Source organism: Pelobates fuscus, chromosome 13 (genome assembly GCF_036172605.1).
Source record: "Pelobates fuscus isolate aPelFus1 chromosome 13, aPelFus1.pri, whole genome shotgun sequence".
Lineage (NCBI taxonomy): Eukaryota > Metazoa > Chordata > Amphibia > Anura > Pelobatidae > Pelobates > Pelobates fuscus.
The window spans coordinates 95,849,810-95,877,494 of record NC_086329.1 but is presented as its reverse complement, the minus strand read 5'-3'; the positions used below and the strand labels follow the sequence as shown (position 1 = coordinate 95,877,494).

The 27,685-nt window shown below is 43.9% G+C and overlaps 1 protein-coding gene across 1 annotated transcript; it reads left to right on the top strand.

Annotated features, from left to right (window-relative positions):
• Positions 1-137: 137 nt before the first annotated feature.
• Positions 138-25,992, top strand: GABPB2 (GA binding protein transcription factor subunit beta 2). Its single transcript, XM_063438960.1, has 9 exons — positions 138-332; positions 13,850-13,954; positions 15,981-16,148; positions 18,335-18,529; positions 20,156-20,297; positions 22,416-22,526; positions 23,384-23,572; positions 24,119-24,231; positions 24,875-25,992. The coding sequence occupies exons 2-9, from the start codon at positions 13,850-13,852 to the stop codon at positions 25,163-25,165; spliced, it is 1,314 nt and encodes a 437-aa protein (XP_063295030.1). The 5' UTR covers positions 138-332; the 3' UTR covers positions 25,166-25,992.
• Positions 25,993-27,685: the final 1,693 nt, after the last annotated feature.

Below are 27,685 nucleotides of genomic sequence, written 5' to 3'. Positions count from 1 at the left end.
CTGTCTGTAATTTTTGCTGTAAATCCCACAAGCTGATCTAGTTGCTATGGAAACCACCGCACGCTGCACTGTCTCACTGCGCACGCGCAGAAGCTCCAGCCATATAGTTCTGTAAGCGGGCGGTGCGCCCCTTGGTTAGTGATGGAATCCCTCCGCTGACGTATCACCCCCCTCTCCTCGTTGAGATCTCGTGTGTTCCTCCGCGACCCCCGCCATTTTCCTGGGGCCTGAACTTTAATGATGAAAAGTTTAATGAACGCATCGCCAGAGCATTAGGGAGAACGCGAGGTGCCCGTACCCGACGGATTGCCGGAGCACGCACTAATCCTGCGGTGAGTGTGAGTGAGGAGCCCGGGGTTTACACCAGGAGGCGGGAAAATGGCAGCAAAGACAGGGTGGGCCACAGGGTTACTACTACTAATAATAATCACCACCACAGGGTTCATAATAATAATAATAATAATCACACCGAGCGATATACAGGGGGGGGGGGGACAGAAAGGTATTACATGAGGGGGCAGAAAGGGGGGTGAGATAGAGAGGGGTATTACATGAGGTGGGGGAATATAGTGGGGTGCTGTGTGTGAGGGGAGAATATAGTGGGGTGCTGTGTGTGAGGGGAGAATATAGTGAGGTGCTGTGTGTGAGGGGAGAATATAGTGGGGTGCTGTGTGTGAGGGGAGAATATAGTGGGGTGCTGTGTGTGAGGGGAGAATATAGTGGGGTGCTGTGTGTGAGGGGAGAATATAGTGGGGTGTTGTGTGAGGGGAGAATATAGTGGGGTGCTGTGTGAGGGGTGAATATAGTGGGGTGCTGTGTGAGGGGAGAATATAGTGGGGTGCTGTGTGAGGGGAGAATATAGTGGGGTGCTGTGTGAGGGGAGAATATAGTGGGGTGTTGTGTGAGGGGAGAATATAGTGGGGTGCTGTGTGAGGGGAGAATATAGTGGGGTGCTGTGTGAGGGGAGAATCTAGTGGGGGGGGGGGGGGTGCTGTGTGAGGGGAGAATCTAGTGGGGGGTGCTGTGTGAGGGGAGAATCTAGTGGGGGGTGCTGTGTGAGGGGAGAATCTAGTGGGGGGTGCTGTGTGAGGGGAGAATCTAGTGGGGGGTGCTGTGTGAGGGGAGAATCTAGTGGGGGGTGCTGTGTGAGGGGAGAATCTAGTGGGGGGGTGCTGTGTGAGGGGAGAATCTAGGGGGGGGGTGCTGTGTGAGGGGAGAATCTAGGGGGGGGGGTGCTGTGTGAGGGGAGAATCTAGTGGGGGGGTGCTGTGTGAGGGGAGAATCTAGTGAGGGGAGAATCTAGTGAGGGGAGAATCTAGTGGGGGGGGTGCTGTGTGAGGGGAGAATATAGTGGGGTGTTGTGTGAGGGGAGAATATAGTGGGGTGCTGTGTGTGAGGGGAGAATATAGTGGGGTGCTGTGTGAGGGGAGAATATAGTGGGGTGCTGTGTGAGGGGAGAATATAGTGGGGTGCTGTGTGAGGGGAGAATATAGTGGGGTGCTGTGTGAGGGGAGAATATAGTGGGGTGCTGTGTGAGGGGAGAATATAGTGGGGTGCTGTGTGAGGGGAGAATATAGTGGGGTGCTGTGTGAGGGGAGAATATAGTGGGGTGCTGTGTGAGGGGAGAATATAGTGGGGTGCTGTGTGTGAGGGGAGAATATAGTGGGGTGCTGTGTGTGAGGGGAGAATATAGTGGGGTGCTGTGTGTGAGGGGAGAATATAGTGGGGTGCTGTGTGTGAGGGGAGAATATAGTGGGGTGCTGTGTGAGGGGAGAATATAGTGGGGTGCTGTGTGTGAGGGGAGAATATAGTGGGGTGCTGTGTGAGGGGAGAATATAGTGGGGTGCTGTGTGAGGGGAGAATATAGTGGGGTGCTGTGTGAGGGGAGAATATAGTGGGGTGCTGTGTGAGGGGAGAATATAGTGGGGTGCTGTGTGAGGGGAGAATATAGTGGGGTGTTGTGTGAGGGGAGAATATAGTGGGGTGCTGTGTGAGGGGAGAATATAGTGGGGCGCTGTGTGAGGGGAGAATATAGTGGGGCGCTGTGTGAGGGGAGAATATAGTGGGGCGCTGTGTGAGGGGAGAATATAGTGGGGTGCTGTGTGTGAGGGGAGAATATAGTGGGGTGCTGTGTGTGAGGGGAGAATATAGTGGGGTGCTGTGTGTGAGGGGAGAATATAGTGGGTGCTGTGTGTGAGGGGAGAATATAGTGGGGTGTTGTGTGAGGGGAGAATATAGTGGGGTGCTGTGTGAGGGGAGAATATAGTGGGGTGCTGTGTGAGGGGAGAATATAGTGGGGTGCTGTGTGAGGGGAGAATATAGTGGGGTGCTGTGTGAGGGGAGAATATAGTGGGGTGCTGTGTGTGAGGGGAGAATATAGTGGGGTGCTGTGTGTGAGGGGAGAATAAAGTGGGGTGTTGTGTGAGGGGAGAATATAGTGGGGTGCTGTGTGAGGGGAGAATATAGTGGGGTGCTGTGTGAGGGGAGAATATAGTGGGGTGCTGTGTGAGGGGAGAATATAGTGGGGTGCTGTGTGAGGGGAGAATATAGTGGGGTGCTGTGTGAGGGGAGAATATAGTGGGGTGCTGTGTGAGGGGAGAATATAGTGGGGTGCTGTGTGTGAGGGGAGAATATAGTGGGGTGCTGTGTGTGAGGGGAGAATATAGTGGGGTGCTGTGTGTGAGGGGAGAATATAGTGGGGTGCTGTGTGTGAGGGGAGAATATAGTGGGGTGCTGTGTGTGAGGGGAGAATATAGTGGGGTGCTGTGTGTGAGGGGAGAATATAGTGGGGTGCTGTGTGTGAGGGGAGAATATAGTGGGGTGCTGTGTGTGAGGGGAGAATATAGTGGGGTGCTGTGTGTGAGGGGAGAACATAGTGGGGTGCTGTGTGTGAGGGGAGAACATAGTGGGGTGCTGTGTGTGAGGGGAGAATATAGTGGGGTGTTGTGTGAGGGGAGAATATAGTGGGGTGCTGTGTGAGGGGAGAATATAGTGGGGTGCTGTGTGAGGGGAGAATATAGTGGGGTGCTGTGTGAGGGGAGAATATAGTGGGGTGCTGTGTGAGGGGAGAATATAGTGGGGTGCTGTGTGAGGGGAGAATATAGTGGGGTGCTGTGTGAGGGGAGAATATAGTGGGGGGGTGCTGTGTGTGAGGGGAGAATATAGTGGGGGGGTGCTGTGTGTGAGGGGAGAATATAGTGGGGGGGGGTGCTGTGTGTGAGGGGAGAATATAGTGGGGGGGGTGCTGTGTGTGAGGGGAGAATATAGTGGGGGGGTGCTGTGTGTGAGGGGAGAATATAGTGGGGGGGGTGCTGTGTGTGAGGGGAGAATATAGTGGGGGGGTGCTGTGTGTGAGGGGAGAATATAGTGGGGGGGTGCTGTGTGTGAGGGGAGAATATAGTGGGGGGGGTGCTGTGTGTGAGGGGAGAATCTAGTGGGGGGGTGCTGTGTGTGAGGGGAGAATCTAGTGGGGGGGTGCTGTGTGAGGGGAGAATCTAGTGGGGGGGTGCTGTGTGAGGGGAGAATCTAGTGGGGGGGGGTGCTGTGTGAGGGGAGAATCTAGTGGGGGGGGGTGCTGTGTGAGGGGAGAATCTAGTGGGGGGGGGGTGCTGTGTGAGGGGAGAATCTAGTGGGGGGGTGCTGTGTGAGGGGAGAATCTAGTGGGGGGGTGCTGTGTGAGGGGAGAATCTAGTGGGGGGGTGCTGTGTGAGGGGAGAATCTAGTGGGGGGGGTGCTGTGTGAGGGGAGAATCTAGTGGGGGGGGTGCTGTGTGAGGGGAGAATCTAGTGGGGGGGGTGCTGTGTGAGGGGAGAATCTAGTGGGGGGGGTGCTGTGTGAGGGGAGAATCTAGTGGGGGGGTGCTGTGTGAGGGGAGAATCTAGTGGGGGGGGTGCTGTGTGAGGGGAGAATCTAGTGGGGGGGGTGCTGTGTAAGGGGAGAATCTAGTGGGGGGGGGTGCTGTGTGAGGGGAGAATCTAGTGGGGGGGGGTGCTGTGTGAGGGGAGAATCTAGTGGGGGGTGCTGTGTGAGGGGAGAATCTAGTGGGGGGTGCTGTGTGAGGGGAGAATCTAGTGGGGGGTGCTGTGTGAGGGGAGAATCTAGTGGGGGGGGTGCTGTGTGAGGGGAGAATCTAGGGGGGGGTGCTGTGTGAGGGGAGAATCTAGGGGGGGGGTGCTGTGGGAGGGGAGAATCTAGGGGGGGGGTGCTGTGTGAGGGGAGAATCTAGGGGGGGGGTGCTGTGTGAGGGGAGAATCTAGGGGGGGGTGCTGTGTGAGGGGAGAATCTAGTGGGGGGGTGCTGTGTGAGGGGAGAATCTAGTGGGGGGGTGCTGTGTGAGGGGAGAATCTAGTGGGGGGGTGCTGTGTGAGGGGAGAATCTAGTGGGGGGGTGCTGTGTGAGGGGAGAATCTAGTGGGGGGGTGCTGTGTGAGGGGAGAAGAGAAAGAGGGGCATTACTGGAGGGGGCAAAATGAGAGGTATTACCGGAGCATGCCCCTCTTATATTTTTACGGGAGTGGGTAGAGAGAGGGATAGTTCGTGAGGGGGCAGAAAAAGAGTATTGCGTGCGGGTACAAAGAGAGGGACATTATGGGAGGAGGGAGAAAGAGAAGGATATTACATGAAGGGGCTGAAAGAGAGGGGTATAATGTGAAGGGACAGAAACAAGGGTATTATGTGAGGGAGGGGGGGAGTGAGAGGGTAGTTTCTGAGTGGGCAGAAAGAGAAAGGTATTACGGGAGGAGGGAGAAAGAAAAGGGGTATTGCGTAAAATGGCAACCAGAAAGGGGTTTTACGTGAATGGGCAAAAAAAAAGGTGGCCTTACGGGAGGGTAGAGAAAAAGTGGTAAAATGTGAGGTATTACATGAGGGGTAAAAAAAAAAAGCAGTACTACACAAGAGGAAGAAAGAGGGGTATTATGTGAGGGGGCAAAAAGAGATGGGTAGTACATAGAGGTATTATGTGAGGGGGGGGAAAGAGGGTTATTACGTGAGGGGGCAAAAAATAGGAGTATACCGAGATGGGGAAATTGAGGGATACAAAGAGGTTATTACATGTGGGGTCAAAAAGAGTGGAGTATTACGAGTGGGACAGAAAGGAATGTTTAGGGGCTAGACAGGAACGAGAAAGGGGACAGAAAGAGAGGGTTACTACGCGAAGTAGCAGAAATATATTGTATTACGTGCGGGGGCAAATTTAAAGTATTACATGACAGGGCAAAAAGAGGGGTAGAAATGACAAACATACCTTGCTTAGGGGCATTTGTAAGGACCTGAAAGCATTACTAGCAGTACAGCTTACTGAAAATGGTAACAGACTGTAAAAAGAATGTCTGCATTTATATAGTACAGGGGTAGGCAACCTTTTAGCAGCACTGTGCCGATATAGGATTGTGATGTCACGTAGCGTGCCGATCCTCAGGCCCGTCACTACCAGGCAAGCTAACCAAGCAATTGCTTGGGGCCATGAGCTGGCCTGGGCCCCCAAGCAGGGCCGGCACTTCCTATAAGGCTGTAGCCGCCTGAGCGCTCTATAGAGAGCCTCAGGCGGCTGCAGCACTGCCTCTCTCGTCACCTCCCCTTCCCTGTAGCGTGGCCGAGCTCCTCTTCCTCCTGTCAGTCTGGCCGGGTACCACGTGGTACAGGAAATTCAGTTTCCTGTTCCCGGCCGGACTGACAGGAAGTGCACCTTGAGCTTGGCCACGCTACAGGGAAGGGGAGGTGAGAAGAACATAAAGAGGGAGGGGGGGGAGTAATGTCCATTTTGTTTGGGGCCCCCAAATTCCTTCAAACGGCCCTGCCGATCCTATTTTTTTAAATTGAGGTGTGTGTGCTGCCGTATTCTGCTTGTGTTATATATACTGTAATTGCTTTGTATCGTATTTGTGCGTATATGAGCTATTATATTGTATATGTTCATTAGTAGTTTATGGTATCGTGTATGATACATATGAATGTGGGCTGTGTATGAGGGCTGCTTGTGGAATTGTGTGTGGGTGGATATGTCACATTGTGTGTTAGGTAGTGTATGGGGGCTGTTGAGGGTTTTGCATGTGAGAGGCTGCATGTGGGATTGTGTGCATGTATGTAGATTGTTAGTGGTGTTGCGTTTGTGGGGATTGTGTGTATGTTTGGGTGTGGGCTGTTCCTATTATTTGTATTAGGGGAGGCTTATTCTGCAGGTCTGTGTATATCTAGCAGTGTGGGTGGCCTCCCTGGGTTCCACTGGGGACCAGCTTGGGCAGGTACAGGTCAAGGACAGGAGCTGCAACATCAGCTGTGGGCTGCTCTACTACAGTGTGGATTCCCATTCACAAGTGCTGGGAGGAAGTGATCACGGATCACTTCCTCTAAGTGCTGCAATGCATAAATTGAGGATTGTCCTTCACTACCTCTTTGTATTAGCAGATATCTGAAGTTTCACTGAGACTCCTGATAGGCCAGACCCTGTTTGGCTCTAGCAGCCTTGAGTGCCGTGGAAAGACACCTCGAGTGCCGTGCATGGCACTAGTGCCGTAGGTTGCCTACCCCTGATATAGTACATACAGTAACAATTATATTTTGAAAATAAATGTATTTAAAGCAGGGGTAGTGAAAAAAAAATGTACTTATCTATAGTTTTTCCTTTTTTTCTATTCCACTTTTTTCCGTGTGTGTGGGGAGTGTAGTGTGCTTTAAAAACCCCTTCAGCCACTTAAAGTGTTTAAAACCCCTTCAGCCACTTACCTGAATCCAGCACTGGTGTCCCTCGGCGCTGGGTCATGCGCATTAAAAGGGAAACTCCAGTGCCAGGAAAACAATCCGCTTTCCTGGCACTGGAGGTACCCTCTCCCTCCCAACCCCTAATCCCCGGTTACTGAAGGGGAGGTTTACCTTCAGTAACTTACCTGAGGCAGAGACGATGTCCCACGTCGCTGCTTCCTCCTCCGCGCCGCTCCTCCTTCTGACTCCGTCGGCCGGTGGGCGAGACTGATCCCACCCACCGGCCGAGGAGACCTATGCAATGCCGCGCATGCTTATTAGCGCTCCCCATAGGAAAGCATTGAAAATGCTTTCCTATGAGGAAATGAGCGACGTTGGAGGTCCTCACACAGCGTGAGGACGTCCAGCGACGCTCTAGCACAGGTTTCCTGTGCTAGGAACCAGGAAGTGCCCTCTAGTGGCTGTCTAGTAGACAGCCACTAGAGGTGGAGTTAACCCTGCAATGTAATTATTGCAGTTTATAAAAAACTGCAATAATTGCACTTGCAGGGTTAAGAGTAGTGGGAGTTGGCACCCAGACCCCTCCAATGGGCAGAAGTGGTCTGGGTGCCTGGAGTGTCCCTTTAAGTCTCCCCGTCGGTGGGGGAGACCTAAAGCGCATGCGCGGCAATGGTTGCGCGCGCATTAAACCTCCCCATAATAAAACATTAATCAAGGCATTCCTATGGGGAAAATCTGACGCTGTAGGTCCAGCGTCTGATAACGGACCAAAAGTCAGTTTAAATTCCGGAAGCCCTCTAGTGGCTGTCTGGTAGACGGCCACAGAGGGCAGACTTAGAGCTGCAATGTAAACATTGCAGTTCTCTGGAACTGCAATGTTTAACATTGCATCACTAAATGCAATAGGAACACTGCACCCAGACCACTTCAATGAGCTGAAGTGGTCTGGGTGCCTACAGTGTCCCTTTAATTTCTGTCAGAGTGTGTGTGTCAGCGGGAGGATCAAATTTGGCACAGGGTAGTTGAGGGGGGACGACTGGGATTTAGTAGAGGGGGTGCTGTGGTTTAGTAGAGGGGGTGCTTTTTTTTTTATATTGTACTTTTCAAAATAAACCTACGTTTTTATGAAAATTTAAGGTGTTTTTTGTTTTGTTTTGTTTTTTGCGGCCCACATAAACTTAAACCTTATTTATGTGGCCTGTGCCAGACTTTGAGTTTGACATGCTTGACCTAAAGCAAGCATGTCAAATTCGCGGCCCGCATGGACCATCTTTGCGGCCCGGCGAGCCGCGAGTACACGCTTGTGTTATAGCAGAATAGGCACCTGCTTTCCCCACATTGCAGGTGCCTACTCTGCTAAAACTTACACAGCTGGGGAGGAGGGCCAGTAAAGGAGCTCAGTTCCTGCTCCTCACTGCTCCCTCGTGCGCGTCGTCTGTAGTGAAGCCAGGCGCCGGAATATGACATCATATTCCAGCATCACTAAATCGCGCGCGGGAGCAGATAGGGAGATGCCCCCCATCGGCTCCAAAAGGTAGGGAGCAAAAAAGAAAAGTATGTGTGTGCAAGAATGTGTCTGTCTGTCTGTGTGTCTGTCTGTGAGTGTTTGTGTGTCTGTCTGTGAGTGTTTGTGTGTCTGTCTGTGAGTGTTTGTGTGTCTGTCTGTGAGTGTTTGTGTGTCTGTCTGTGAGTGTTTGTGTGTCTGTCTGTGAGTGTTTGTGTGTCTGTCTGTGAGTGTTTGTGTGTCTGTCTGTGAGTGTTTGTGTGTCTGTCTGGGAGTGTTTGTGTGTCTGTCTGGGAGTGTTTGTGTGTCTGTCTGGGAGTGTTTGTGTGTCTGTCTGGGAGTGTTTGTGTGTCTGTCTGGGAGTGTTTGTGTGTCTGTCTGGGAGTGTTTGTGTGTCTGTCTGGGAGTGTTTGTGTGTCTGTCTGGGAGTGTGTGTCTGTCAGTGAGTGTGTGTAAAAGGAATGGAACATATCAGCTGTGTAGAAAGGTTAACAAATGTAAACCTGGCCTGGCAGCCATGCCGAGCAGTCGCATGCAACATGGGCTCCGAGGCAAAAATTAAAAAGCGGACAAAATATGCGAGACAAAGCCCTCAATTCTGCTCTCACGACAGCCCCAGCCTAAAGGGCACACCAAAGCGACGATACCAGCCACAAATTTTCACTGCCAGCGGCGGTCTCTTACCGGAGATCGACCTGAGGCCTACGGGAGGCAAAAGCAGGCGACGCGAGGGAAGCGGCCGATCCCTCTGCAGCAGCAGCCTCCTTGGACGAAGGTCTCCCCGGAGGACTCTGCCTCTCCCCCCCCCCCCCCCCCCATGCCGGTGGGGGATATCCCGGCAAGCGCAAACGACGACCCAGCACCAGAGAATCACCTAGCGACACCCGAGGTGGCCGCCACGTGTGAGACCCGACCCAAAATGGCGACTATCACACAGCCAGCAACGACGGCGAACGAACAGCAAGAACCTGTCCTGCGCTCTGTAGACCGCTTGTTGCAGACTCTAAACGAGCACTTCCACCAGCTATGGGTCGCACTGGAAACTTACGTACCCTATATGGCGCCGGCCCCTCGAGATGGCGGACGGGGTGGCAAGAACCGGAGGGTGAGGAGGACTCTCTCGGACCTAAAGCACTCAGACAAGCCTGCATCACACACTACTGGCCCACCTGGGCCGAGGGCCACCAAGGGTAAAACCCGGAAGCATCACCCACATGGACGGAGGGACGGCCGCCACAGAAGGCGGCAAAACATCAGCTCCCCCCGTTACTCCCTACAAGGGAAGGACCCAGCCCGAAGTGCAGGGGTCCGTGGAGTAAGGATGTTGGCCTTCATCCCGGCCCGGGGCTGGAGAGAGGACGCACCTCGCCCCCAACAACCTGCCACCTATGTACCCACACCTACTGCACGAGCAACCTGTACCGCTCAAGGGATAGTGCGGGACAGCAGCTCATATGGAACCCGCTACCAGCTCACCTTCTGGACTCTCAACGGCAGCAAAGGTGTCTCACGCCATTCCCTCCACGCCACTGCTGCAAAGCGAGAAGCCACTAAACTGCTCACTTCACGGCATGCAGAGGGAGCCGACTCCCGGTCTAGAAGCGCACCTGTGATGAACACCACGGACAAGACACAAGTAGCAGCAAAGGGCATCGGCTAAAATAGGACTAACTTGGTTCCTCATGAGCGGGCACACCTCTATGGGGACAGTATGCATCCATCAGTGTGACCTGCCAGTTTCCGTTCTGAGGGACACTTCGGGACTTTTACTTTTCTGACCATGCCTTTATGCCTATTTTACTGTCGTATCTAGCTACTCTCATTTCTCACATGCACACACTACTAGTTATAATACATACATCGACTTTTCAAACGGAAGTAAGTTACCAAATACACCTATATATTCACACAAATTCCACTACCGTGGATATCAGCAAAAGCTATAAGTAACCGTGCCATGCCTTGTTATAATGACAGGCTTACTGAATACACACGTGACAACAAATGAAGCGATTACAGTCGCGCACAAGCTAGCATATATCTAAACAAGATTTAATTGTTTACCATAACCAGTCAAGCAATGACAAGCATAGCTGGAGGTTGTTTTTCATATGTTTTAATTCTGTTCTGCTCCCGTCTACTCAATTTTACAATTGCTATTTTATACGTGTTAGTACCTTCTTGAAGACAGCTTGTTTAACATAAAATTAGGCTACCATTCTTAGGTGATGTACTGTTGTGTTAACGTCTATTGTGAATCCTGTGTTTTACTCGCCCATGTGTCACCTGACGCCTGACTAACTTGACTTAGCGAGTTATCAATCTGGATCTTTTGATCCTTAGCTTGTAATTTCAAACTGAAGTTTAACTACAATATATATAAAAAATGAGGCATAGAAAATCTGGAAATGTAATCTAACTTTGCGTATTGATGTGCAAACCCTATACTGTAAATCGTTTAAACGTTTCCTCCAATTTCTCTTCTGTATCCCATACTATATGCCTTTTAATAAAAGAAAGATTGACAAAAAACAAATGTAAACCTATTTAGTTTAGAAAAACGTCGCCTGAGAGGGGATATGATAACATTATACAAATATATTCGGGGCCAATACAAACCATTGTGTGGAAATCTATTCACAAACCGGACTTTACATAGGACACGAGGTCATGCGTTTAGACTGGAAGAAAGATTTAGTCTAAGGCACTGTACTGTAAGAACAATAAGGATGTGGAATTCTCTGCCTGAAGAAGTGGTTTTATCAGAGTCCATACAGATGTTCAAACAGCTACTAGATGCATACTTGCAAAAACAGAATATTCAAGGATATAATCTTTCAATGTAGGGTAAGAACTGCTTGATCCAAGGATAAATCTGACTGCCATTCTGGGGTCAAGAAGGAATTTTTTTCCTAGCTTGTAGCAAAATTGTGCTTCAAACTGTATTTTTTTTTTTCCCTTCTTTTGGATCAACAGCAAAAATCAAATGTGAGGAAGGCTGAACTTGATGGACACAAGTCTCTTTTCAGCTATGTAACTTATATGTAACCCTTTTGTGCTGGGGGAACTGACATGAAGTTAGTATCAGGGGGATAGTAAAGGTTTGTATTTCTAACGCTATAGTGTTTCTTTAAAACTGCTATAACAAACTTTATTAAATAGGCTCTGTCACCACAAACTTCCCCTTCTCCTATTGTTTCCTACCTCAGAATCTGTTCTTCATGTCTGATCTTTTTCTCTTTAAAACATAAGACAAAGTAGGCACTACTTCTTCGTACTATTTTTTTTTTTTTTCCCCCACCTCTGACAATTGTGACAAAGGCGAAAGTTAGGAAGAACACAGGTCAGTGTCCACCCAACCATCATTATCATCTAATGTAGACAGCCACTTATCGGTCTATGTACGTTTGTCGCGGTCCCTTTGTGCATGTGCAGGGACAGTAGGTGTGTGTTTTTATGGGTCAATGTGTATAGGACATAGTATTCTCTTGGCAAAGACCAGACCCAGCTTCTTCCATCATACTACCAGATAATGAAGAATGTGTCATCATTCCAGCAGACATTTCCTCTACAGCCTTAAATCACTCCATCCAACACTTGGCATCGCACATGTTGATGTGATGCTTGTGTACAGCTGCTCGGCCACGGCAATCCATTTCACGAGGTTCCCGCTGCACAGTTCTTGTGTTGTTGTTACTTCCATTGTCAGTTAGGAACTCTAAATTGAGTGATGCAACAAATGATTGACATTTGAACATGTTATAACACCAACCCCATTTTTCACCACTCTTCACCCACAATGCATTAAAGGTCTATTGTTTCCGGACAATTAACACATCAATTTAGCTCATGTTACCAGAGTACTAGTCAGATTTTTGAGGGGTTCTGAAACTCACTGTCCTTAAGTGGCACTTACCTAATTTTCCACCAGCTTTTATTTATTTATTTATTTTTTTTTTTTTTAAAGGTTTGTTCAGATGCAAAGTAAATATATGCACTCACCCCATTTCTGGGTAATGGGGCTAACAGTTTTGCAATAGTTTGCCCTCTTACAAGAGTTCTCCGCTGGGCCAGTATCAAAAGTCTTCTGCAAACTGGAAGTCTATTCAGTCAATTAATTAAATGTGGTGCATGGGAATACACAGAATCGACATTAGCCAGCACAGAACTGTTGTTCCAAGCTGGCTGGGTGGCTGGCTTAGAACTACAAATGACTCTGCCAGAGGTGGAGTTAAATTTCAGGAAGCAGAGAAGTTTAATTCCCCACGTGTATTGTTTCAAAATGAAATTGCTGCACATTCAGACTCCAGGCAGCCACTTTAAATCACTGAAGTCATGATGCTTTGAGTAACCCTTTAACCCCTTAAGGACCAAACTTCTGGAATAAAAGGGAATCGTGACATGTCACACATGTCATGTGTCCTTAAGGGGTTTTAAAGGACCACTATAGAGCCAGGAAAACAAACTTGTTTTCCTGGCTCTATAGGGTCTTCGGGTCCCTCCCCACCATCATGGCCCCCCTCTTGCCGGGCTGAAGAGGTAGGAAGGGGTTAAATTCTTACCTTTCTCCAGCGCTGGGCTGCTTCGGAAGATCACAGTGAGAAGCGCAGAAGCACCTCTAGTGGCTGTCAATGAGACAGCCACTAGAGGCTGGATTAACCCTAATGTAAACAGCAGTTTCTCTGAAGTGGGCCTATATGCACTTACATTTTCAGCAGCTTTACAGGCATTATATTGGTGATAGAGCATCTGGCAGAGAAATTCATATCTCTTGGGCTAATGATCATAACTAGTGTATACATCGGGGTGGGTGTGGTGAACCAGACTTTCTACTGCAAAAACATGAAAATGTTTATACTTAAACTTTGGTATTGAGGGGATTAAAGGAACACTCTAAGAACCATAACCACCATAGCCCACTGTAGTGGTTTATAGGCTAGGCGTGCCTAATATCCCCAAATCTCTTAGAAAGCTTTCGTTGACAAATTCAAGGTGTTATGGTTTCAAAAAGGGAACCATTTTTGTATTAAAAATGCACTCTAAGCAGTTTGACTGATACAGGGCATGGTTAATTGATAATAGTCTGTGGCCATTCCCCAGTAATTATCAAACTGTTTGGAAAGTTCGACTAAAACGGGATTCTCCCAAGCACCCAGAGAGCTCCTTGGCCATAATGATAATATGCAACTGACTCATTTTATTATCCATGTTGATTTTATCCAACCTAAACCGCTTTGACTGGCTGAGAACATTGGGTATAAGGTGGCAGGATATGTAAATTCAACAGGATCAATGCGGTTGAGGAGAGAGAGGGTAGTATGAGGGTGTCGAGGAGAGCCCAGTAATGTTTGTAAGATCACTTCCAAAAAGTGCCCATAGAAGTTGGCAACATAACTAGAACACTGAGCTGTAGCGTTTTATGCTGTGTAGCGTCCCTTTAATACTCATGATTTTGAACTGAGGTGTTCAATCTGGAGTTCAGTTACTACTGATCATGTGGTGTTTATCAATAAACATTTTGATTTGTTTAATTTAATCAGGATCCTTTTTCCATGTGTCATGATGTTCATAAGGTGTTTACACCAACTTATGCCATACTATGGAATCTCTGCATATATGTTAATTCAGTTATTTTGACTGTGGGCAGATGGCGTTGGACCTTGGCAAAAGATTGTTAGAAGCTGCTCGCAATGGAGAAGATGAACAAGTGCGATTACTAATGCAAAATGGAGCACCGTTTACTACTGACTGGGTATGTAAGAGAAATCTTTAAGTGGTGGACAAATCTATTTATATTTATACTTGCCATGTCTTGGTTTGTGATGGAAGGTTTTGTGTGTAACCTATAGTTTTGCAGTTCATGGCTCCAAGCACAGTGTGCTTGACTTTTATAAGATGTGATTAAGGTGGGACATAATATTAAGGTTTGGGTAGTTCAAAGGCATAGTGTTGGTCAGATTTCTATGAAATTTTAACCTTAAAGAGAAACTATAGTGCTAGTAATAGAAAGTCCCTAGCACTCTCAGCCTGTCATTGCCCTGATAATGTGAAAGCATGGAGAAATAGTTATGGGTGCCGAGGACACTTGCGCTGTTTCAAAGCTGATTGTCAGAAAAGCGGGGCAGCACACATATACAGAAAGCATCATACTGCAATGATCTGTGGCAGACCATGATACTGCAATGATCTGTGGCAGACCATGATACTGCAATGATCTGTGGCAGACCATGATACTGCAATGATCTGTGGCGGGTATGTGATTTAGAGTGCACCTTTAAAAGGATACCCTACTGCCCAAATACAAAATTCAAATCACGATTTAGTAGATTCACCCCCAGTGGAAATATACATTCATTTAATTCTGCATTTTCCCCCTTTATATCTAAAACCAGTTTGCAAACCCTGCAGTCTTTGCAAGCCCTCTCCTTTGTCACTAGCCCGTACTTTCTGTGACTGTCCAATAACAGACTTCCCAATGCAGCTCAATGAGAAGTCTTTGCAAGGCAGGTGCTCTGAGCAATTGATTCTTGGATTTAGTTCAACTGAGCTAAACGGGAAGTAACAGGGCCTGTTGTATGATTGGAAGCCAGAGGATTTGTAACCAGGCTAATTTATAAGATTTGCAATTCTATTGAAGTTTGCACTTTTTGTAACATGAAGAAAGAGGACATACTCTTCACACATACTGTACTTCAGAAATCAAGCTTTTAAAAGCAGATCTGTAACAATCATTTTTTTTTTTTTTTTTTACTGTAAAGGGACACTATAGTCACCAGGACCACTACAGCTTAATGTAGTTGTTATGGTGTCTATAACCTGTCCCTGCAGGCTTTTTTAATGTAAAGCTGCCATATTACATTGCTGCCTAGTGAAACTTCTAGTGACAGTCACTCAGATGGCTAATAGAGGTGTTTCCTGGGTCAGTGCTGCACAGTGTGCAGTACAAATGTTCAGTGTCTCCATGCTCTGCATGAAGTAAATACCAGTAATAAATAAGATGCTGAACGCTCCCCATAGAGATGCTCTGTTTCAGTGCATCTCTGTGAGGAGATGCTGATTGCCGCAGAACAGGGCTTTGCCGCACATGTGCAATAGCCTCTGACTGCTTTCCATGTGAAAGCATTGAATTGGCTGAGATCGTGACAATGGAGGTCGGACAGCCACGGCAATGGACAAAAGGTAAATAAAACTCACCTTTTATCTCCATAGAGAGGGTGGTCGGTAACAGACATAGCTTATTTAAAACTATATTGTTAGGAATACATATTTATATTCCTGACACTATAGTGTTCCGTTAAGTACACCCAGGTAACTTGACATTACCTGATTTTTAAATAGTAAGTTCTAAGTTATTAAATGTGGAACCACCTAGCACATCCCTGGGAAAGCTTTGCCAGTTAGGATAAAGTTAACATTTCAGTAAATGTTTAACCTATATTATTTCCAAGCTTTTTTTATGTATATAAATGTATACATAAAATAAATAAATCTCTTCTTTGTAAACATAACATGACGTAAACTCCATTAAGAAAAATTTAAAAACGTTGCTTTCAATAAATAATTTTGTTAAAAACTCCATATGACAGAACTTCTATTTAAATTGCCCTCCCATCCCTTCAGTAGTGCTTTATTTTGGGGTCCCTTAGAAGGTTTACCTTATATCTATTTGCATATCCAGCTGCAAATTTCTGAGCAGTTCTTGGGGTCTGTAACAGAACAATTGCACTCTCTCTTTGTGACTGATAAGCCTGATTAATGAATGATGTCTGTGTTTCTAGCTTGGAACGTCTCCCCTCCACATGGCGGCACAATGTGGCCACTACTCCACTGTGAAAGTTCTTCTCCAGGCGGGTATCAGCAGAGATGCCCGGACCAAAGTTGACAGGACACCTCTACACATGGCAGCATCAGACGGCCACCTACATATTGTTGACTTGCTTGTCAAGGTAAAACTTATTTTGCATTGTGGAAAGAGGTTGTCTGATGTTCCCATAAAATGACAGGTACTAGAGAACTGCATGAAGCATGTTGTTGCCTGTCTCTAGAAATAAAATAGGCACAGGATGCAATAAAATGCTAACATAATAACGGAATTTGTTGGCGCTATATAAATAATATAATAATAATAATAATAATGTTTAGTTGCTTAGGAGACTACTTGTAAATTGGTAACATGTACATTTTCACCTAGAGTAAGAACCTGTAGGCAATGCAGAGAATAGCCACCAAGTGGGCCAGTCACAACATTCCTAGGATGCTTAACTGTATGGAATACCTAGTGGGAGGGATTCCAAGGGTTACTTCTGTTTAACTTGCTCACTGTGAGAGTGTATTGAGCACAGCTAATCTTGTCAGTTCCATGAACTAGCAGCAGAAGTGCAGCTTTTAAGAAAATTAAAGGAACACTATAATCTCAGGAATACAAATGTGTATTCCTGACAATATAGTTATAAAATAAATTTGGGTGTCCGACTCCCCCTTATCCCAGTTAAAAACTTGAGTTTACTTAACTTTTTCCAGTGCTACGCTGGTCAGTCGCAGCTGGCTTTCCTCACACTCTGCCCTCTTAGCTGAGCTCATCAAACTTGATAGAAAGTATTAGGAGGCTTTCGCACACGCTCTGCGAAACACTGTGTTGCGTCCATCTCCTCATAGAGATGCATTGAATAAATGCATCTTTATAGGGAATGTTCAGCTCCTCCATGCAGAGCGTGGAGACACTGAATGTATGCAGCACTGACCCAGGAAGCACATGTCATGATTCCCTTTTATTCCAAAAGTTTGGTCCTGAAGGGGTTAAAAAAAAAAAAAAAATATTAAGGGAGCTTGTTATGCAAATATTTGTCAGTTAACATATGATAATACAGGATAAATCATAAAAACAAAAAGTAGTTTTCTGAGTCATAATCTGATTTTTCTTCTGAACTCTCTAGTTACCAGACTCCCTGCTTCTTCCTTATTGTATGCCCCTTTGCTTATAGAGATAAGCTGTTTTTAATTGAACTCTCCTGTGTCCAACATTGGGAAGTGATGCATTTCCAGAGTTGAAGTGCCTCCCTAAATTCTCCTGGTGGTACTCAAAAGATTTTGTAACATTGCAGAATAAGCCAGTTGTCATGCTTGTTCTGGTTTAGGAGTAACGAGCTGCTTATTTTATTTTAATTTAAAAAAAAAAAAAGAGCATCACATAAAAATATCCTTATGAACTGCTCATGAAGTCTCATGAAATTTCCTTGAACTTTCAACGCTTTCAAAAGATGTCAAACAAAGTAGGTACTACCATATGGTAAATCCTCAAGTTGACAAAAGTTTTGTCACTACTCTATTAGCAGCTTTGATTTTTGGCAGAGAAATTCACAAACCATTTAACATGTATTTGTTGCAATGCAGTTGAGCTCTTTTGAAATGAATCTCACTGCAGAAATGAGATTAATTTGCAAATATCAGGGCTTTATTTGGTTAGCATTTATTTGTTCATGTAAACACAGAAGAATTTTAATAATGTAGTAGAATTTGAGCCAAATGTCTCAGACGAATTTGCAAAAACAAGTTTGGCATTTAAAGGGACACTGTAGGCACCCAGGCCACTTCAGCTAATTGAACTGGTCTGGGTGCAGTGTCCTTATTGCCCTTAGTGCTGCAATGTTTACACTGCAGCTCTAAGTCTGCCTCCAGTGGTGCTTCCTGCATCCAAACAGACCTGGTCCGGTATCAAATCCTGGATGTCCTCACGCTCTGCGTGAGGACATCCAGGGTCAGAGTTTTCCCTATAGGAAAGCATTGATTCGGTGCTTTTTTATGGTGAAGTTTTAATTCGCGTGCAGCATTTGCTATGCATGCGCATTATCGCCCGCTAGTCGCAGAACAGAGGAAGAGGTCGAGCCACGACCCAGCTCAGACGGAAATATTCCGTCATGATTCCCTTTTATTCCATAAGTTGTGTCCTTAAGGGGCTATCCTATCTATAGCTTGAACTTGAGAGGAAATATAGAATTAAAAAATAAAATGAAAGTCCTGTGTGTATGTATTGCTTGGAGGATAACACGATGTGATAAAACTAAATCCCCGTTGAATGATGCTCTGAGCAGGAGTAGATGGACACGATTCTGTATTTACTTTTATTCTATCCTAGAATGGTGCCAATGTCAATGCCAAGGACATGCTGGAAATGACGGCTTTGCACTGGGCTACAGAGCACAGTCACAAGGATGTGGTAGAGCTGCTGCTGAAAAATGGAGCAGACGTCAATGCATTCAGCAAGTTTGGTAAAACCGCTTTCGATATCGCCCTGGACCAAAACAATCCTGAGCTGCTGATTACTATACAGGTAAGCACATTAATGAAGGTATTTCCCCTTCTTTTCTTAGTTTTCATTGTGCGTTCACAGAATAATTTTTGATTACCTAAACTAACATGCATTGGGTTAGTATTTTCTGACTGACTTCTTAAAGGGATACTATAGGCATTAAAACAACATTGACTAAATTAATTAATTTTGATGTATAGACCAGGCCCTGGAATTCTCACTGCTCAATTCTCTGTTATTTAGGCATTATATAACTTTGTTTATGCAGCCTTAGTCACACCTCTGTGCACGTCACTTGCACTTCCTGAAAAATTACCTAGACAGTCTAGGTTTCTTTATTGCACAGTCTGTTTAATCTAGAATGTCTTAAAGGACCACTATAGGCACCCAGACCACTTCAGCTCAATGAAGTGGTCTGGGTGCCAGGTGCCCCTAGTTTTAACCCTGCAGCTGAAAACATAGCAGTTTAAGAGAAACTGCTATGTTTACACTGCAGAGTTAATCCAGCCTCTAGTGGCTGTCTCCCGGACAGCCACTAGAGGTCGCTTCCGCGATTCTCACTGTGAAAATCAAAGTGAGAAGATACTGACGTCCATAGGAAAGCATTGAGTAATGCTTTCCTATGGGTGTTTTTAATGCACGTGTGGCTCTTGCCGCGCAGGCACATTTGGCTCCACTCGGGAGCCAACGTCGGAGGGGGAGGATAGGTCACCAGCGCTGACAGAGCCCGGTGCTGGGTAATGGTAAGTGGCTGAAGGGGTTTTAACCCCTTCAGCCCAGCGGGAGGGTGGCCATGAGGGTGGGGGGGACCTAAAGGACCACTATAGTGCCAGGAAAACAAACCTGTTTTCCTGGCACTATGTAGTCCTTAACTCCTGCCTTCTAGGCCCTGCAGGAGCAGGAGTAAATAACGTTTATAGCAAGTTAATATTTGATTGAAACCATTTTTTTCGTGCAGGCTGTGTCAGTCACAGCCAGGAGAGGTGTGGCTAGGGTTGCATAAACAGAAACAAAAGTGATTTAACTTGGCAGAGAATTGAGCAGTGAGACTGCAGGGACGAGATCTATACACCAAAGCTGTTTCCTTAAGCTGAAGTTGTTTTGATGCTTCTAGTATTCCTTTAACAAAGATTTCAAATCTGTTTTTATTACCCTTGTTTGCTTCAAAGCCAATCACACTATAATATATTACGTTATTCATTTAAAGATTCTGTACTAAACCTTTTTCTAACAGTTTAAAATGTTCCCTGTCCGCCTACAATACCGCTGACACAGGATTTGCTGAAGCAAAAATTACTCTTCCTTAGCCCATGCCAGTTTGTACCAGCAATGGATGACTGTTACACTATCAACCAATCACCACCTCCCGTTGCAGTTCAGACTCATGCTTCCTCATCCTGATTATCATTATGTTATGCATCCTTTTACGTAAGCATTATAGAAAGGGCTGTGGTTATTATCTTAGACTGAAGGAGGTGATAAATGGTTCATCACAGCTTGTAGAAAATTGACAACTGAAACAGTGTATTTTTTTTTTTTTTTATTATTATTGGCATTACAGGTTAAGGGGCAAAATTAATTTAAGGGGCGGAGATTTGACTTTTAATATTGATTTTCACCCCTTTTATTTTCTTGTGATGTTTCCAGGAAGCAATGCAAGGAGATGTTCATCTGCAATCTATGAGATCGAATTCAGTCACTGTGTCTTCACCACAGCTTATACTAACATCTGGGGATCTGACAAGCCTATCAAATTTTGTGTCCACTCCAAGTGTGAAAACCACCACTGGTAAGTCTCTTCCATGTAGCTTAATAATGATCTATTTTTCTTTCAAAAAGCTGAGCATATAAATTATTATTATTATTGCCATTTATATAGCGCCAACAAATTCCGTAGCGCTTTACATTATTATGAGAGGGGGGTGTAATAATAAATAGGACAATTACAAGAAAACTTACAGGAACATTAGGTACATCTTTTATCTCTTGTCAGTTGTAGTAGTCTGTCTTTCTTTTTTATATGGAGGCTCTGTGAGTCTTAGCCAGGGGAGGTCTGACATGAAATGGATAATTCCTAAGTGGTAGAGAGTTAAGTAGTGAGACTTCAGGGGCATTGTGTACACACCAAACACCAAAAACTCTACATTATGCTATTTTTTTTTTTTCCATATAGCTTTAATTTATAAATTAATAAAATCTAGCTTAGGTGCAGACTTCAGTGATCGTTCACTTGTGGTCATGGCACTCATTGAGTCAGAGTGCATGCTGGGAAATCTGGCGGCTGCACTCTGACTCACTCAGCGATGACAACGAGTAAGTGATTACTGAGGTCTGCACCTGGCCATGTGCTCCCTTAAGCAGCCTTGCCTGCAGCAGTTCTAAAGGACAAAAAAAATGCCTATCTGGCGCCCGGAAGTATATGTCCCAGCTGTTGGGGCAATACAAATTTCTCACCAAACTCATTGCAAATTCAGTCCAAGGGTATTGCCTTATTTCGGTTCAGTATTTCAGTTGCATATTTCCATCATCTTATTCTATATTTTGGTTGTTTAGGTGCTCCTGGACAGGAAGTTAATTAGAAAGCGGTAGCAAAATACAGGCAATGATAAATATTGTGATCAGTATCTGTATTTAATCATCCAGATGCTCCTGAATTGTACCTCATTATTTGTGTTAATCCCCATCGGAGGCATTTGGGGCTTATGCACAGAATAAAGCATTGTGGTGAATTGGTAATGCCAAATAGTCCAAAAACCTTTTGTGTATTCTCTCTGCAGCCACATACTTGTATGGCCTAATCAAACTTGCTAAATAACAGGGTTGAATGTAGAACTGTCTTTAAGTTGTATGTCCATTAATTTCTCTAAAATTTGCAGTAGTTGTAATTTTTTTAAGTCACCCAGCATATTTGGTGGTCATGGCAAAGTCAATACCATGTAAGGTCAAATTAAACTCAGGCAGTGCTGCACAAGTGGATTTCTACACACGTCAAGCAATATGGAAGTAATGATCACGCAGGTCTGGATTATAATGATATAACTGTGTTACCCTAAATCAGAAGGGCTACAGAGGTCCTTATGCTTTTTGATTGCTTCTGGAGCACCATTCACTCCAGTAAAAGCTTAATTGGCACTTACTGTGGCGAGGGGAAAAAGGAACTGTTACTCCCAGGCAAGTTAGATCTGATGAAGTTTGGTTTAAGACTAGTTTCACCCCAAACCTAGTTTTAATACAATTTAAAAAAAAAAAACACCTAACTCTCATAGACCTCTCTAAGCACAGTGTTCCTGTCGTTTTGGTCATGCTATGTAAAATTGTTCTGATTTGTATATACAGCAATGTTTACATTGCAAGGCTAAAAACACCTGTAGTGTTTTCCGCTCCACCATTAGTCAGACTCCGTTCTGTGATATTTGACGTCCTCACGCATTGCATGAGGATGTCAAATGTTCTCTAATGCTTATCATAGGGAAGCATTTGATTAGATGAGAAGTATTTGAGTGCATTTGAGAAGATGAAGCGGAATTGCCTACAGGAAGCATAAACTCCCCTCCTCGCTCCTTTTTTTCCCCCCTTCATTTAATTTATGATGGTCCTAAATATACATAATGAGTGGAACACTATATTGTTAGGAGTAGTATGCTATGATGTAGTTTGATTTCATGTCATGATTTTTTATTTTTTTGCGTTATCACCCAGATTAACCAGTTACGCATTTAAAAAAACAAACAAAAAAAAACTGTGACTAGGTACATTATTGGTTTACATTGTTTTACATATGTGATTGCCCTAACAGCTGTAGTGTTGTCTTGCAATTGCAATGCTCAGGTTGTCTGTACAGAACATTAAAACCATGATGAAACCAATCCTTGCATGTTATGAAACCTTTCTCTCTGTCTTGCTGTAGCAAACATTAATGGCAATAATATCCAGTTCACCAATTCCAATTCTGTCCTGGCAACATTTGCAGCAATAGCAGAAGCTTCCACTCCTCTCTCAGGATCTGACAACACCCAGTGTGAGTAATGCAGATTAATGTGTGTGTTCATATACAGAATCCAATAGTTGTTTTATCTTGCCTGTGTCCCCTTATTGCTCTTGTAGGATATGTAGTGAAGTAGCTCAGGAGATCTGTTCAAACTTCTTCTCCCAGAATTGCAATCTCAGCCATTTTCTTTTCAAGGTTTCTTAAAAGGAAATACTAGCAGAGCCCTATCCTTGGTAAAATTTATTTTTTTATAATGGTTGGCATGAACTGTATTAAAATAAAAAAAACACACTTTTTTTGTTATACTTTTCAGATCACAACACCTTTTTAAATAAAATTCTTCTTTGTGTCCTAGCTCTTACTCCCCGTGCTTGCTTTTTCTTATACCAGAGGTTATGGGGAAGGTAGTTGATGATAATGCAGGTCCTGATGTGTTTTTTTTCTATATTCATCAGTGCATATGTTTATATACATGTTTATAGGTTTAGCTACACATTGTTTATCTTAGATTCTTTGCAAATAAGTAGTTAAAAATGTTTGTTTTCATTGTATTTTTCTAGTTTCATTATCTTTTGTAGTGAAACTGTTAAGATGACCATGCATTGAACTCTGCAATTACCAACATGTGCCTCCAGGCAAACAATTGTCAGAAGCAGAGTAGTGGTTTAGAATTCTCCTGTAATGTTGATGACTGGTCACATTTAAACATAGTGATTGTGCAGTGGCATGTAACATTGTAAGTCTGACTAGAAACAAAGAACTTGAAATTGTGAGCACGGACTCCCTTATATTGCATGTAGCACATGATAGGGGTTATTAAATCTCACAAATTTGCTACAGAAAGGCTCGGACAAAGCAAATTGTAACAAAGCGTTTTGTTTGTCCAGGCCACAGCGCTGAAATGGTGTCTTTGGATTCCCTGAGTTCATCAGTTCAGCAGATGGTAGAAGATCAAGGACAACGAGTTATTACTATTGTAACTGATGGCGGCATACCAATGGGTACACTTCAGGAAGCGTATTCCGCTGATCACATCCGCCATCAACTCTTTGTGACCATTGAAAATGGACAACAAGGTAACGACTTTGCTGCTAAGCTGAGCACAGGACCAAACGGTCAATGTAACTGAGAGAGATCTGTATGTGTTCTGTGATACACTGATATAAGTTGTTTTGTTTATTTTTATTGATAATTATAATTATAAGCCACATTGCTCCCTTTTCACTCCATAGTAATTTTAATTTTTAATCATTTGTCAAAGACTACCAGCAGTGTGTTTGAAAACACTGGTAAATGCATTCTGGCCACTCTTTGCATTCTAATTAGAATATATGTATTTGAACAATTTATTAGCAGTGGTTTTAGGTGTGACGTATTTCATGTAATGCAAGTCCACTATAGAAGATTTACATAATTACATTTTATGTTTTTCCCTCTGTTTTTTTTTTGTTTTTTTTTTGTTCTGAAGCATATAATAGTATTGTGTGCTTTGTGCATTTTAGAGTCGGGCCTTTTTTGATTTTTGTCTGGTTGCTTTAGTAATTTTCACTGCTTTAGTTTTCCTTAACTTTGTTTGATTTGTGTGGTTTGTAATTTGCTCGGTATCTCCCACCCACCTCCAGTTATAGGCATGCGGGAAGAACAATTTGTAGAAGAGACTGTGACAGAGGCTGAGCAGCCCCCTGCTAAAAAGTGCCGCCTTCAGCCAATTAGTGAAGTAACTGCAGAGAATGAGGTAAGGACGCACACTAGGGAAGAATGGGGGGATACGTTGGTGTTAGGGTTATGTGCTGTACACGCTAACTATGGTTTGTCTCTGCTGATTGTACTTGCCTGCTTTTGCTGCTAACTAAAAGCTTAAAAACGGTCCATGCTTCTTATCAAAGCAAGTTTGAAAAAGATTTTATTTCTTCTTAGTAATATATATTTAACCCTGCCTGCTACGTAAAATATCCTTGTTACTAATGCACTGTGTGTATAATTAAAGCATTTTTTGCTGAATGGTAAGTTCATAGTGGAATGAGTTTCAAACACTATATCGTAAGGCAAGTGCATTTTTTATTTCTAGCTACTTCAGCTGACATCTCATATTAACAATTGTAGTTGCGAATTTTGCTAGTGCTGGAATCCTGTGTTTTTTTTTTTTTTTTTAAATCAATGGTATTTTTTAATTAAGTCAAAAATAATTTACAAATCTGACCTATTTGCTAGACAGGCTCTCTCTTTGTTTAGGTGTTCATTGTATACTTTCTTTACCTGTAAACGAAAGGTGACTATCTGCGTTCACCCAGAGGTGCATTTTAATGCAGAATACAAAGTCATCTGCCCATCTGTTAATTACTGTTCTACAGAATGTCTGTATGTTTATCCCACCATAGGCCAATGACCACGACCAAACCAGACAGTCACTGCAGCAACAATTGCATGAAGCCACCTGCAGAGCCCAAGAATACCGGCAGCAACTTATGGAGAAGGAGCAAGAAGTTGAGGGTTATCGGGTCAAACTTGAGGACCTAGTAAGGCATCATGTGAACGGAAATAGTTTTACATTGGTGGAGGAGGAAGGAACTGTTATCATCTCAAGTGAGGAACTTGAAGGGACTGAAATCACTGAAATAGAAACTGTGGAGCATCAATGCGACATTCCCTTGGAGAGTGCAACAGTGTGACTGAAAGACAACGTCATACAGTAGCCTAACGAGCTACCCGCTGATTTTAACGAGAGTGGGAGTAATAGCTGTGTGCTAACTGGAAGGCCATAAAACTGCAGGGATCCATTTTATATTGAGTTTATAGAGTCGTAACATTTTACAGCAGAAGACTTATCAATAAATTCTGACCTATCCCAGTGTACAGACCAGTGATAGGTAGCTGTTTGGTGCTGCAGTTGTTGTGCGCACTGTGTTTTTTTAATATACTCAGCCAGCCAAAAAGAGCCAACGGTTTGCCATCGCTGCTGTGAGCTTACACTGCTATATATTCCGTCTCTTGTTGGCAAATTTGAAGAGGTATTTTTTTGGTTTCTCAGGGTTTAAATTCTATTTTGCCTTTTTTAAAATTTAAATCCTTATGCAATTTTTGTAATTTCTTTTTTTTTTTCCTTTTCTTTTTTTGTCCAATCGGGAACAAATTGAATATTGTGAAATAACGTTACAAGCCCATTTGGCATGGTTGGTTTCATGCAGTCATATATTTCTGGCCCAAATTAAGTATTTAATACTTTTCTGTATCAACCAGTCACATTAAGTAATTTGCAGTATGTAGAACATGAGAAAATATTGGGAGAAATCAGAATATGTAAATGTGCTCAAAGGAGTGACCAGTGCTTTGCATTAGCTGCACTGTGCTCAGGGAGTTTGACCTAATTCCAGATTTTGCAGGAAGTGTCCCTGCCCCCTCTTTAATTCATTGATTGCTGCTCTATGTGGCTTTGCAGATGTTCAGATGAAAGTTTTTGTTTCTGTTTCTCTCTCATGTGAATGTGCATATACATCTCTCTCTCTCTCTCTCTCTCTCTCTCTCTCTCCATATATGCTCTCGCAGTTTTACAATGATTTGTTATGATGAAGAGTAGTTTGAGAGTTGCCTGTGAGCATGTGTAATCCGCATATAAAAAGAGGTTTAACATTTGGAAAACTTAAACACATATATACAGCCAATGGATTCATAACTTAGAATCGGCATGCTGGGGACATTTAATTATATTCTGGCCTTAAGATGTTTCTGAGCCTTTGTTTTGTGCACATTAAAACTACATTTCTGTCTTTACACTTTTCTTAATGCACAATAGCAGGGTTTTTGCGATGTCATTTGGTTTGTATCTGATTTTTCTATGTTGATTTTTAATATATATTTTTTTTATATTCACCCTGGAGTCAGATCTGATTTTTTCCTCATACCCTGTCTAGATAGTATAATGCAAACTAGATCTGTTAAAGCTCAGTTGGATTAGGGTTAAATGTGTTCTAATGAGTTTGTCCTCATGGACTCGAAGAAGGGCTTGCTTTTCATGATGACCAAAATAGGCTGAATTCTCTGCTGAAACTCTGCTGAAAAGTCAGAAGACCTTTTCGAGTTTTTATTTCAAGATCTGACTTGAGTTGCAGAATTTAGCTGCCAAGACTGGTAGTGTTGTAGACTTGTGTAAACTAATTTATACCTGGGCAGTGTCTATCCAGGTGAATTTGTAGATCAATGAACAGCAAGGCTTGAGTTTTCATAGTGATATTGCTTCTTCTTCTGTACGTAATCCGCTTCTGTTTCAACCTTCAGATACTTTATTTCTGAACTTGGTAACTGCTTCACGGGTCATTTGACTATCCAATGGCACTGGCACTAAGGCAAAGTTTTGATTTGAGGTCCATTTACTAAAAGTACATTAGTTTTAATGTACCATGTCTGCACATTTGAAGTACAATTATCAGCAGCCATATATATGACTCTCTCAGTTGTGGTGCATTGCACCCATCTTTTGATTCTAGTGCAGATGATTTTCACTAAAAGGAGGAAAAAAAGGCACATATGTGTAGGCTAGTTGTGTTAAGTGTGGCTGTAGGATGTGCAGAAAGAGCAGATTATAAGACAACCAAACAAAGTATTTACAATACTTTCACATGGCTAAAAATGTTAAACAGTCTGTCTGCCAGCACCTACACACCAAAAATAAAATATTAAATGCAGAACTGTGCCTTACGATACAATTCTAGAAATATTCTAAGCATTTAATTACAGTAGAAAATACCCTGATTGCTATATTACGTTTATACCTTAATTTTCTTTTTCTTGACTATAATAATTAGGATTTTCGAACAGAAAATAATTGGGCTTGTGATATTTCATATGCCATGTTCTTGTCCTTTCCGTTTTTTTCATGCGCTCATTTATACTACACGAATATTGTGCAGACATGTTATGCTGCCATCAAAGCATTGCTCTCCTGCATTTCCATTCCTTCAGACTGACATTTTTCGGGTCTTCCATTTTAATGCCTTTTAGAGACTTGAACATGTGAGTTGATAGTTCACAATCTCTGGTCAATTTTTACCTTTCATTATAGAACTAGTAACCACAGTTTTTACTTGTAATTTTTTTTACCAATATAGTATATACAACATGTTCCTGGCTTAACTTTTTTTTTTTTTCTTTTTCTTTTTCTTTCTGAAAGAATGAACAGCCGTTAAAATAAGAAC

Coding starts and splice junctions, on each gene's coding strand:
- GABPB2 (XM_063438960.1), top strand. CDS start 13,850: ATGGCGTTGGACCTTGGCAAAAGATTGTTAGAAGCTGCTCGCAATGGA. Junction 18,530..20,155: donor AGCTGCTGATTACTATACAG/GTAAGCACATTA, acceptor TGATGTTTCCAG/GAAGCAATGCAAGGAGATGT. Junction 24,232..24,874: donor AAGTAACTGCAGAGAATGAG/GTAAGGACGCAC, acceptor ATCCCACCATAG/GCCAATGACCACGACCAAAC.